The following is a 12,594-nucleotide window of genomic DNA, read 5'->3' on the forward strand; positions in this document are numbered from 1 at the left end:
ACTTACTGTAGTTCTCTAATTTGTCATGCCAACCAACTTCTTTCCATCCTAATAATTATAGATATATAAAACTTATTTAAATTATTGTAAAAATTCTCGATTTCAGCCCATTGCAAGGAATTCATATGATCCACCAAGTTGATAGAAATATTTATATAAGGTGCATACTTCACACATTATATTATAATAAGTCTATGTGTCTACTACTATTTATTTTAGAAAGTAAACCATGTTGGCAAAAGAAATAAGGAAAAATACGGTAAAATTCAGCATAAATATTAGAGAGTTTTTGCACAACACCACTTAAAAATAACGTATGAACCCGTTAACGTTATTTACTAAAACAAGCCTTTGCTCATGCGCACTAAATATCGGTACGGTTATTTAATTATCGTAATCTGTTATTTTAATTTTTTTACGAGCACCGTATTGCTGGTTTATCGGTTATATCTCATCAATCAGTTATATTATCTAGTCTGTGATTTTGGTCGAAGTTTACGCTGATGATTACAGCTGTTTTCTTTATCAGTCATTGGTTTTTGGTATCCTGCTTTTTACGAATCTAAAATTTTAATATCAAAAGGTCATAAACCTGTTTATATGTCAATGGTTAATATTGGTTATGGTAAAAATTTACAATGTGATAAAATATTTTAACGGAATATTATGTATCCGGTAATGAAAAAAATAGGAAGGTTTTGCTCAACGCCGGTCAAAAATAACGTACGAACCCGTTAACGTTATTTACAAAAACAAGCATTTGCGCATGCGCACCAAATATCGGTACGGTTATTTGATTATCGTAATCGGTTATTTTAATTATTTTAACGGGCACCGTGTTGCTGGTTATTATCGGTAATATCTCATCAATCGGTTATATTATCTAGTCTATGACTTAGGTCAAAGTTTAAGCTGGTTATTACAGCTGTTTTCTTTATCAGTCACCGGTTTTTGGTATCCCGCTTTTTACGAATCTAAAATGTTGATATCAAAAAGTTTACAGTCATAAACCTGTTTATATGTCAATGGTTAATATTTGTTATGGTAACAACTTACAATGTGATAAAATATTTTAACGAAATATTATATATCCGGTAATGCAAAAACTAAAGTTGCAACTTTAACGTTAATATATTACTGTATAATTTAAACGAACGTTATTTTTACCGGCGTTGTGCATAAACTCTCTAATAATCACTCATCTATTTCTTCGGGGCCAGTTACATTAAATTGAGCCAATAAAAATTATTATCCGATAAACTCATGTTGTATTTTTCACATTCTGCTGGTATTGTTGGTTTTCAACGCACAAAATTCGTGAGCTCAAACCAAAAGATGATATTCCAAAATAAAAAAATGTTCAGTAGAGTCATTTTAAACTAATTTCCACTTGAAACCGTATAACTTTTTTCTAATCAATTATGTTCGAAATTCAGCATCTTTACGTGCAGACCCAGTGTAGTGGCTGTACCGAGTGAGCGTGTCGTCGGCGTACAAACGCCGATAAGAATTAAGAGCTGCCGCCGCTGCGAATACATGTCGCATACACGCAACCGGTGTGTCGTAATCAGTGTTGATAAAAGCTGGTGACTGATTTTGTGCTAAACCTGTGTCGCGTCCGTACCGCCCGCAGTGTCTTGTTTTCGTGGTGTACGTAGACCAATAGCGCGGGCCACGTCAACACTCGTGTTGACGCCTTTTGTGCGGTCGCCGTGATCCATAGCGGCTAACGTCTCAAATACTCCGTTAAGTGTGTCGAGTGCGTGCTGTCCAATGTGTCAGTGTCTACAGGATCAGTCCAGCCTGTTTTTCAGTGCGCAACGTGTGCTTCCCTGGGCCCTTTCAATTGGGTCATCGTGTACGCTCGTTCAGCCGCGAGCTGCTGTCTGTCTAAAAAATTCCATAGTGGCCGCCGAACGACTTAAATAGAGCATTGCAATATCCATGTATGGTATAGTGCATACACGCCGCCGCGCCACTGCCACTCCCCTCCACGCATCCACCGTCTTCATCGTTGGGTATCGTTAATTATACTCCGGCCCACGAGAGTCCATATATCAGAGCGCGTCCGTCACTGCGCATCGGCACGTTGCCGAATAGTAGGAATGGCATCATGGTGGGAGAAAACAGACGTCACGTATTACTATATGAATGCGTGGTTTACGTAGGGACTCTCGTGGGCCGGAGTATAGATGTTTATTATTATTGTTGATATCATGACGTTATTGTAAACGTTATATTATACGTTTCTTGTTGTACGCCGAAACGGAGAAACTTATATCCGCTGGCACATTTATTATTATATGGTTGTTTGAACGCGGAACGGTCTTGCCGCCAATAAATTGGGCCAATGTGCTCCGTAAACTATACAAGTATCAAACATCCCAATTCCGGCAACTTTCTCTCTCCGTTGTCCAGTGACAGGTCGTCCGCCGGTATCTAGGCTGTCAACATTTTTTTTTTGTCATTTTCTAACCGTTGATGTGAGCGCAACGTGCGTGATCGCTCAATTCTCCGTGCGTGCTTGAAAACCTCATGTGAGCACGAGCTTACGATTTCTTTGTTGCTTTGTGATTAAAGTTTCGTTCGCGTGCGTGTCTACGTTGTTAAGACGTTGTTTCCGTTGTGGTATTGTCCGTGGTGTTTCGCACGGGTCGACAAACCGCGTGTATTTCTGCACTTATCTATCACCTGTGCATATCAACCGGACCCGTCGAGTCCGGCTAATGTGTGGCTGACGAGTGACGGCTGAATCAAACATCGCTCTCCTTCCCGTTCAGCGGTGACTTCCAAGGCGCCCACCATTTAAAACAATTGTTGTATTATAAACTTTTTGTAAGAAATACAAGTGTTCTCCTAATATAAATTATATAGTACCACTATTTTGAGTAACCCTTCCCACTCTTGTCCACAACACAATACGCGATTCATTGCCGACAACCACACAACTCGTAGGATCGGCAGCGGCGCAAACATAGTAATATTTCATATTGTTCGCGCCAAGTCATTAGCGCACGGCGACGACGCCCTGCTCCTATCAGTTCCCTCTTCATCCATACACCTCTCATTCTGTTAATTGTGAATTATTATAATTGTTGTACTTGTTTAATCTCTTTGTGTTGTTGTATTATCGGTCGGCCTGTCGCCTCAGATAGGTATATATTATATTATCTCTTTTTTGTATTGTTTTTGTTTACTTTCTGCGGCCAACGCCCTATTATTTATTACTACTTTTATTATTACTATAAAATGATTTTAGTTTTTTTTGGTCCGTTATTAAAACGACTGTACCTGTATATTGTTTTTGTGATCCACTAATATAGCGATCGATATTATTTATATGTGTCATCTGCTACTAAAGCGAGCACGATCATTATTATTACGTATATTTTCGAATTATTAATATTATATTTTTTGGTGCACACGGTTGCCTATTATTATTATATTGTGTGTGGCTAAAAACCTTTATGTCTATTTTCAATAAAAATACGATCTCCAATACGCAACCGTAAGTCTTTGATTATTATTATTATTATTATTATTGTCGTCGTCAACACGGGAACCTGGTTGCTGTCTGCGTTGGTCCGTCATTCGTCGCCGCGTAAGTCCGCCAGCAACATATATACGTATGTTGTGTGAGAGGCCACCCAGGTCGCCCAGGTCGCCCAGGTCGTCTGCCTATTGATTTATTTCCATCATCGTCTCAAGACTTCACTAGGATTAAGTTAGTTTTTAAGTATTGTCCCTGTGTTTGTGAGCTCTGTGGTCATTGCACCAAACCGACTCGACCACTGAGACCCTCCACCCATAACTAGCCTGTACCATCATCATTCCTCGGTTGTTGTCGTCGCCGTGCACATTTAGTTGCCTACCCAACCCAATATCAGGCGAGTGCACCAACAATTGCCTACCCACCCAAATAGTCGGCGCTAGTGGTGGCATTGGCCCAAACCAGGCTTATTCAGTTCTCGGGCGTCCCCCGAGTGGTCCTTCGGGTTGCCCCTACTCAGGGTGCATACATTTTTTGGTCCTTCGGGCCGGATTGCTTAATACAAACCGCGATACATATTATTATTAAACCACAGTCTTCTGTACATGACCAGTTTTTCTCTTCGTTGATATTCTTCTGGTTATAACTTTTGTAGTACCTACATCTGTAATTCTGTACTGTCACTGAGATAGTGAGTAACTAGATTTTAGTGAAAATTCTATGCTATAGATCGTCCACGTACTTGTTCTCCACGAGAATTATCTGTCTTTCGTAGTTACGCACTTGTGTCACATAAATTCTGTTCACAATGACGGACCAAATTTACAATGACGCAAAATCACGCATTTTTCGCTGCATTACCAAACTAAAAACCTTTGCACAAGCCTCTATTGAGTACAATAACGAGCGTGGAAGTGCTGGTAAACGAGCTAAGATTGAAAAAAACGATTACTGAGCTTACTCCTCTTCGAAATACAGTTAGGACGATGTCCAAAAAATGGAATCAGCCATTAATTCGCATTCAGCCTCTGCTGCGATAACGGATACTAGTGAAAGTCGGCCCTTATTTCGTCATTCGACAGTCTGTACTATGAGTTGGCAGCCTTTGCTGATGTTCACAAGTTTAGCATGTCACCTGTGATGGATATAGCTTCGGCTTCGTTTTCAAATCAAACCAATAGTTCACATAATTTATCAGCCTTTCAGTTACCAAAACGTAAATTCCCTACATTCTCTGATATGTTGACGCAATGGCAAAGCTTTGACAATTTATTCACATCAATACTTTCACACACTCCTGACCTGCCAGACGTTGAACGTTTTGAGTATCTAAAGATGTCTCTCACGGGTGAAGCTCTAGCCCTTGTGTTGCATCTCACGCTAACTGCTACCAACTATACATGTGCTTGGGAAATCTTGCGGTCCCGATACGGCAACAAACGTGATCTCGCTCGTGTTCACCTAGATTCTCTGCTTGCTACACAGACAGTTAAATCGAAAGACGCTACCTCTATTCAACAGCAAGTTAACACAATATTAGAGAACACAGCTGCTTTGGACAACCTCGATTTTGTAACCCGACAGTGGAGTCCTCTTCTGGTGCATCTTTTTGAGAAGAATTTAGATTACGAATTACGTGCTAGGTGGGAATTAGTCGTTTGGGGTAATTATTATCCCCAAGTCTCTGAATTTATGGATTTCTTCCGTAGCCATCTGCGTTCTGCGGACATCTATTCCAGTTCTGTTTCAGTTAACCGATCAGATGATGTTTCAAAAACCCAAATGTCTGTTAAGCAACAAAGTTTTAAACCTCGCTCGTCAGGTCCATCCACAGTCTTAGCCGCAACGACCAGTAATGTGTCTGAAAAACCTTGCCCACTATGTAACTCACCCTATTCGATTAGATCATGCAAGCTATTTACTAATCAGCCTCCGAGTGAACGCTTTCTTGTTGCCAAAAGCCATCGGTTGTGTATAAATTGTCTGGGGTCCGGGCATTCTTCAATGAGTTGCAATTCGAAGTATAAATGTCAGACATGTAAGAAATCTTATCACTCACTGTTGCATTTTACTTCTACTGCTAGTCTATCAACTACGTTAAGCCCAGGATCATCAAATACTCTATCCACTAAGACGCCAGACCGTCTGTCTTCGGTTGGATCACATGTTGCGACTACATCGTGTCTTGTTAGAGGACAACCGCAGAAAATCGTTCTATTGTCCACAGCAATAGTTGAAGTCTATGCTGCCGAAGGACGGTGACACGCTCTGAGAGCTTTGTTCGACAGTGGGTCTCAAGCTAGTTTTATCACTGAGAGAGCGGTGTGTGCTCTTATGCTTCGTCGATTCCATTCGTCGGTCAGCGTTACTACGTTTCCTAGTTCAGCTTCTACCGTCAATCGGGGCAAATGCAATATTAAGATTGCTCCCTCTGGTCAACAATCACCTTCGTTCTGTTTAGATGTATCAATAGTTCCTCAAATAACTGGACAAACACCTCAAACTCCAATCACGTCAGGGCATTGGGCCCATATGAGTAGTTTATCATTGGCAGATCCGTTATATAATATACCCGGTCCAATTGATTTACTATTCTGAGCCGATCTGTTTCCTTCGGTTCTCCTTTATGACACGCAGAAGGATCAACCAGGTGAACCCCTCGCGCTGAACACTGTATTCGGATGGGTTCTCATGGGACCAACAGAATTTTACGACGGCTCGTCTGTAACTACATTGTGTTTGACTGTATCTGATCCTATTGATTCATTAATTAAAAAATTTTGGGAGCTTGAAGAGTTACCCACCACTTTCCATTTGAGTACTGCTGATACTGCTGCTGAAGAAATATACAACTCAACTACGACTCAGCTAAGTTCAGGCAGATTTGTCGTTACGCTTCCATTTCTAAAGCCACGTCCACTGCTTGGTGACTCAAAAACGTTAGCTCTCCAACGGTTCAAGGCCCTCGAATGTCGGCTCACCCGCAATAAAATCTGAAAACTCAATACGCTGAGTTCATGCACGAATACCTGACAGCTGGACATATGGAGTTGATACCGCCGTCTGAACTTGGAAATCCATATCATTATTACATTCCGCACTATTGCGTGCTAAAACCCGATATCCTTACTACCAAATTGAGAGTGGTATTCAATGCTTCTGCCAAAACTTCCGCTGGCATCTCGCTGAACGAAAGTATGCACACAGGTCCGAAATTGCAACCTGATATTCAAGTTGTATTGCTTCGATCTCGACTCTGGAAGTACCTCTTTACAGCTGATATCAAATAAATGTATCACCAAATTCTAATCAGGCCCTCTGATCGTGATTATTTGCGGATCCTGTGGAGATTTTCGTCTCAGTCTCAAATTGATGAGTACCGATTATGTACTGTAACGTACGGGACATCTGCACTCCCTATCAAGCGCTGCGCACTGTCCGTGAATTGGCTATAGTCGATGGTGCCACCTGGCCGCTAGCGGCGTCTGTGTTATTAAACGATACATTTGTTGATGATGTCCTCACTGGAGCCAATACTATTGAAGATGCTCTCGAGTGCCAATCTCAACTCATAAATTTGTGTGCCATGGCACAGTTTAAATTGCGCAAATGGGCCAGTAATAATAGTCAAATTTTACAAACAGTGGCTGAAGAGGAATGTGCCATTTCTCCCTCTGTTCTACTTGACACCAGTGAACAATCAGACTTAAGAGTACTTGGTCTAAAGTGGAACCCACTAGCAGACACTTTCTCATTTAACGCTACACCTTCGACTACCAAGCCAACAAAACGTACAGTCCTATCGGAGATTGCTAGGATTTTTGATCCTTTAAGTTTGCTATCACCTACCACCTTCTGGACGAAATACCTTATGCAACAGCTGTGGACGTCAGGTGTTTCTAGGGAAGATCCAATCCCAGTTAAAATTAGTGATGCCTGGTTACGATATCAATCAGAGCTGCTCATGATTGAACACATCTGTATTCCCCGACGTCTCACACATGATAATATGAAAAACGTACAACTGCATGCGTTTTCGGACAGTTCAGAGAAAGGGTACCCAGCAGCAGTTTACCTTCGTGTTGAAACTGCTACGGTCATACATTGCCAACTTATAACCGGAAAGTCCAAGGTTACTCCCCTCAAGAAGTCTACGATTCCTCGGCTTGAGTTGTGTGGAGCTCTGCTTGCTGCGAGATTACTTCATTTGGTAACAACCACATACACCGATCGCGTAAAAATTTATGAACTGCATGCGTGGACTGATTCCACAACCACTTTAGTTTGGATCCAATCGTCGCCACACCGTTGGGCCACCTTTGTTGCCAATCGTACTAGTCAGATACAAGATCTAACAGCACCATCGATTTGGCATCACGTCCCCACACAGGATAATCCAGTCGACTGTGCGTCTCGTGGTCTGTTCCCTTCAGAACTTGTTGACCATCCCTTGTGGTGGACAGGCACCACATTTCTTAAGGAGTCACTAAATAACTAAGGAATACTAAGAAAATTAGAAACTGAAAATGTCTGTAAACCGCTCAAAACAATTCAAAATATTTTGAAAATTTTATCGTCTATATGAAATTATGCTAATATAAACATTCACTGATAATTTCATTTGTCTACAGTTATTTGTTTTAAGTTACACAAAAAACTAAAATCGATTTTTTTGAAAACCAATTTTGCGTAAAATTTGTCTTTAATATTAATTTTGTTTTTCTCTTCGCTTTTGAAAACTTTAAGAAATTTTAGATTTTTACCCCTTAAATGCACCAACTAGATTAATAAAATTTTACCATCGAACAAGATACTGTTTGTGGTTAAAAAAATAAAGAAATAAAGAAATATGAAAAAAAATAGGTACACATCATTATAAAATCAATACATTTGTCTCTCCACTCAAATCTTAAATTTTGAAGTACTAAAATACTAAAATCAAAAAACTCATCTAACAGTTGTATTTTGGAAAACCGTGAGATAAGGCGTCAGACGCCAGAAATCAAAATGTTAAATTTAATATTTCTCGTAATAAGTTACATACATTTTAGTTATTAGATTTATCAAAAACATAATTTTAATGATTTATTACCGCACAAAACAAACTTCATAACCATTTCAATAACTATACAAATATTTTACTGATGCAATGGTGTAGACTCAAAGATATTCATTAGTACACATTTGATTATTATAAAGCTCTGATTTCACAGATTTAACAAAAAAAATAATTAATAAATTAGTTTATAAACATAAGACTTGATCTTAACTTAATATAATATACTTTTTGTACTATCTATCTGAAAAACCCAAGTTTTTATAAAAAAAACAACCAATTTAAACAAAAGTATTAATTTTCGTGACTCACATATAAATTCATTTTATATGCATTAGTTAAAAGTAAATCTCAGTATAAAGTAATACGAAGTAAATAAGTACATAGTACATACTTTATTTTGAGATTTTTTAGTGACGACGAGCTTAACCGTTTTCATAGTCTTGGATTTATTTGTAAAAAGAGTTCATCTAATTTCTTACCCTAACTTTAACTTATATAATTATGTTAAATTATGTTAATTGTTTGATTGTATATCATAATGTTATACGAACCAATACGGCAGCAGCTGATTTCACAGCTAATACTCGTTTATACAATATTTGCGTGCTCATTGGCTCGGTAACTGCAGAAATCGTTAGTCCATTTTTCGTTTTGATCTATACTAATATTATAAAGCTGAAAAGTTTGTTTGCTTGTTTATTTTTTTGAACCCACTAATCTCAGGAACTACTTGTTTGAATTGAAAAATTATTTTTGTGTTGGATAGTCCATTTGTCGAGGAAGGCTATAGGCTATATAACATCACGCTACGACCAATTAATAGAAGTGCACAAACAGGGATTTAAAAATTTACGTTAGAAATATTTGTTTATAAATAGTTGCTATTGGTCATAAGAGAAATAATTAATAGAAATAGTATTTATTTATTATTGGTTGCTATTGGTTAATCGAGAAAATCAGGTACAAGCATGCATCAAATCAAATTTTCGCACATTTCCTACCAGGGGGCTGAGTTGCACTTACTGCAGTGAGTTACACCAAAAAGAAGTTGAACAATCATAATTTTTTTGTGAGTTGTAATTTTTTACAGGCCACGAAGTGCGCTATATTTTATATAAATAAAATGTTTGTGTGCAGATCTCTGGGAAGAAGATAGGCTAATTATAAAAGGGTTACATTTGTTTTTTTTATTCATTGGATTTTAGTACGGTTAGGTTAGGTTAGGATTATGTATTAATTAATTATATATATATATATATATATATATAATATAATATTACATGTCAAAATAAACTTGGTATACCTTTGATACTTTAGAGTTAAATCATACACTTACGTATAAACAGCATTGGGTCCGCGATCTATCATAGGTAGATTGCCTACCTGGTAATATACTGCTGCGAATCAGAATTTTTATTCTAGACAACAGAAAATTTAAGATAAATTTTGAACACCATACACCGAATATTAAATAACAAATTGAACAAAGTTCGAGTCATATAAAGTTGGCACATTTAACGGGCGACTAAGTGCAGAGGATCAGCTAGTATACCTATATATAATATGACTTGTACTGCATGTTGTGACGTATAAACATCATAAGAGTATCCACGGTTTAAACTTGAGATTCATCCCTCCCCCAAAATTGTCTAACTCTATTTTTCGCCTAGGTGTATGATGACGACCCTTTTAAGACGATATGGGAAATTGAGTTATTAATAACATTATACGTGTTAATTATATTATGAAACACGAACAGAGAATAATACTTCTGTATAAAATTATAATATTTACCGTAAATAATTTGCAAGTGACATAATAAAAATAAAGCAGAGTTATCCAATTTTTGTATAATAATATATGCAATATAATATATTAATTTGAATAATGCGTACTGGATCGTCGATTGACATTCATCTTTAGTAGGTAACCTTATGGTTTATAAATCCTTGTAATTTCAAGGTTCCAGATCCGGACATTGAGTGATTGGATATCATGATTTATTGTAATTTTTTATCGACGATTGAGAAATGGAGCGTACGAAAATAATATATAGTAGAAATATTTAATACTGAATTAATTATGTTGTGTATATAATAATAATATGTTATATCCGATGGTAACGTATAATGTATATTGTAGGTATGTGAAAAACGATTCTGAGCGTAGACGGTTTGTCAGAATAGGATATTATTTTAAATATTATATTTATATTTTTATTAATAATAGCTGATCCTGTGTACTTCGTTACCCGTAAATTGTACCAAATATATACGACTCAAATTTATATACACATACTCACATCATTATATATATAACTCTACTGTACGTGTGTTTGTAGGCGAACCCGTTTAATAAATACAGATAAATCTATACATATAAAATCCAAATACCACTGACTGACTGATCGCTATATCTCAAAAACTACGCAACGTACCGACTTGAAATTTGGAATATAGGTTCTTCTCATATTTTCACCGTGCAATAAGAAAGGATTTGCTGAAATTCGCATTTTAAAGAGGTGCTTAAACAGGGATATTGAGGTTCACGATGGAAATTGGAAATTTTATTTTTATTTATTAATAGTTGCCATTGGTTACAGTTTACAGTAGAAATTAGTATTTATTTATTATTGGTTATTCGGGAAGATCGGGTAAAAGCTAGCATCAAATCAAATTATTAAACATCGCCTACCAGAGTGGCTGAGTTGCACTAACTGCAGCAAGTTATACCCAAAAAAAGTTGAACAATCATAATTTCTTTAAGATTTGCTTTTATCGGGCATTTTTGTTGATTTCATATAATATAAAAATGAATCGCAGAACATGTTGCTAAGTGCAATAATGCTACTGTGCATATGTTGTGACTGAACTACTCCTAAATGGTGAGACCGATTTGAATGAATTTTTTTTGTATGCGTTTGCGTTTATTCATCTGATTTTAGTACGGATAGGTTAGGTTAGGATTTTGTATTAATTGATTATATCAATACACCATAGGTAGAATACGACAAACTTGGTATAACTTTGATACTTTAGAGTTAAATCGTACACTAACGTACATACAGCACGGGGTCCGCGATTTACCGAAGGTAGATTGCCTACCTGATAATGTACTGCTGCGAATCAGAACTTTTATTCCGGGCAACGGAAAAGTTAAGATTAATTTTGAAACCATACACCAAATATTAAATAACGAATTGAACAAAGTTTGAGTCACATATAGTTGGTACACTTAATGGGCAACGAAGTGCACGGGTTCAGCTAATATATAAATAATTACATTAATTTTTCTAGCTTTATAAATGATAAATATATTTTTATTAAAAATAAATACAGATAAAAAAGAAAACAATTATTAATATAATAATTTTATAAGAGTTTTGACTATATGACGTTTTTTGTTTTATCTCCTGTTGAAATTAAAATCACAGAACAACCAGAAGGGAATCATATTTCATTTAACATAGGCTCTTATGGGAGATGATAAAACCACGTCCGACATGTCTAAAAATTAAGCGTGCTGCCACATACAGGGAATTTTTCTATTTTTCTTTATATCGTGCAACACTGTTTATTCGTTCAGACCACGGTTATCTACTCTTAGTAGATAACCGTGGTTCAGGAGTGTTAGCCATGTGCTGTTGTTGTTGTTATGAGTGGAATTGCAGATTAACAGTGTAGCCACAAACCACAGAAAACTTAAAAAAAAGGGAATTTCTTGGTACGTGGCAGCACGTTTAATTTCTAGACATGTCGGACGGTTTTTCGATCAGCCTTAGGATTCCCTTCTGGTTGTTCTGTGTTAAAATCATAAGATGATTCGGGTCCCCAGTTCGAGAAATGCCACGTATAATTGTCCATGTGAAAAGCACTCTGCACGCAGATCTACGCCAATGTACTTGAATGTTTGACCTTGCGCTTTGTTTATCGTAATGGTAAAAGAAACTTTAACCGGGAATTGAAGCCGTTTGAAGAAAACGGCAAGTCTGAGGGAATCATGGGAATTCTTGGAATAAATGCAATTTCTCCTTTTGCTGGCCCTG

The 12,594-nt window shown here is 37.2% G+C and overlaps 4 protein-coding genes across 4 annotated transcripts in view; 3 read left to right on the forward strand and 1 right to left on the reverse strand.

The window, feature by feature from the left end:
* Positions 1-8,153, reverse strand: part of LOC100302439 (uncharacterized protein) — a gene marked incomplete at its 5' end in the record, with an annotated part of 36,695 nt that extends 28,542 nt beyond the window's left edge. Inside the window, 3 exon segments of the mRNA NM_001163119.1 lie at positions 1,939-1,950; positions 4,428-4,440; positions 8,126-8,153. Coding sequence (NP_001156591.1) covers positions 1,939-1,950; positions 4,428-4,439 — 24 coding nt within the window.
* On the forward strand, positions 4,619-5,752 carry LOC103309544. The gene has a single exon (XM_008185189.1). It carries the CDS (start codon positions 4,619-4,621, stop codon positions 5,750-5,752), a length of 1,134 nt encoding a protein of 377 aa, XP_008183411.1.
* Positions 5,825-6,487, forward strand: LOC107883765. Its single transcript, XM_016804432.1, has 2 exons — positions 5,825-6,026; positions 6,090-6,487. Exons 1-2 carry the CDS (start codon positions 5,825-5,827, stop codon positions 6,485-6,487), a joined length of 600 nt encoding a protein of 199 aa, XP_016659921.1.
* Positions 6,876-7,988, forward strand: LOC103309546. Its single transcript, XM_008185195.1, has one exon. It carries the CDS (start codon positions 6,876-6,878, stop codon positions 7,986-7,988), a length of 1,113 nt encoding a protein of 370 aa, XP_008183417.1.
* Positions 8,154-12,594: the final 4,441 nt, after the last annotated feature.

The sequence above is a fragment of the Acyrthosiphon pisum genome, chromosome A2 (genome assembly GCF_005508785.2).
Source record: "Acyrthosiphon pisum isolate AL4f chromosome A2, pea_aphid_22Mar2018_4r6ur, whole genome shotgun sequence".
NCBI classification, from domain to species: domain Eukaryota; kingdom Metazoa; phylum Arthropoda; class Insecta; order Hemiptera; family Aphididae; genus Acyrthosiphon; species Acyrthosiphon pisum.

Coding starts and splice junctions, on each gene's coding strand:
- LOC103309544 (XM_008185189.1), top strand. CDS start 4,619: ATGTCACCTGTGATGGATATAGCTTCGGCTTCGTTTTCAAATCAAACC.
- LOC107883765 (XM_016804432.1), top strand. CDS start 5,825: ATGCTTCGTCGATTCCATTCGTCGGTCAGCGTTACTACGTTTCCTAGT. Junction 6,027..6,089: donor AGGGCATTGGGCCCATATGA/GTAGTTTATCAT, acceptor TACTATTCTGAG/CCGATCTGTTTCCTTCGGTT.
- LOC103309546 (XM_008185195.1), top strand. CDS start 6,876: ATGTACTGTAACGTACGGGACATCTGCACTCCCTATCAAGCGCTGCGC.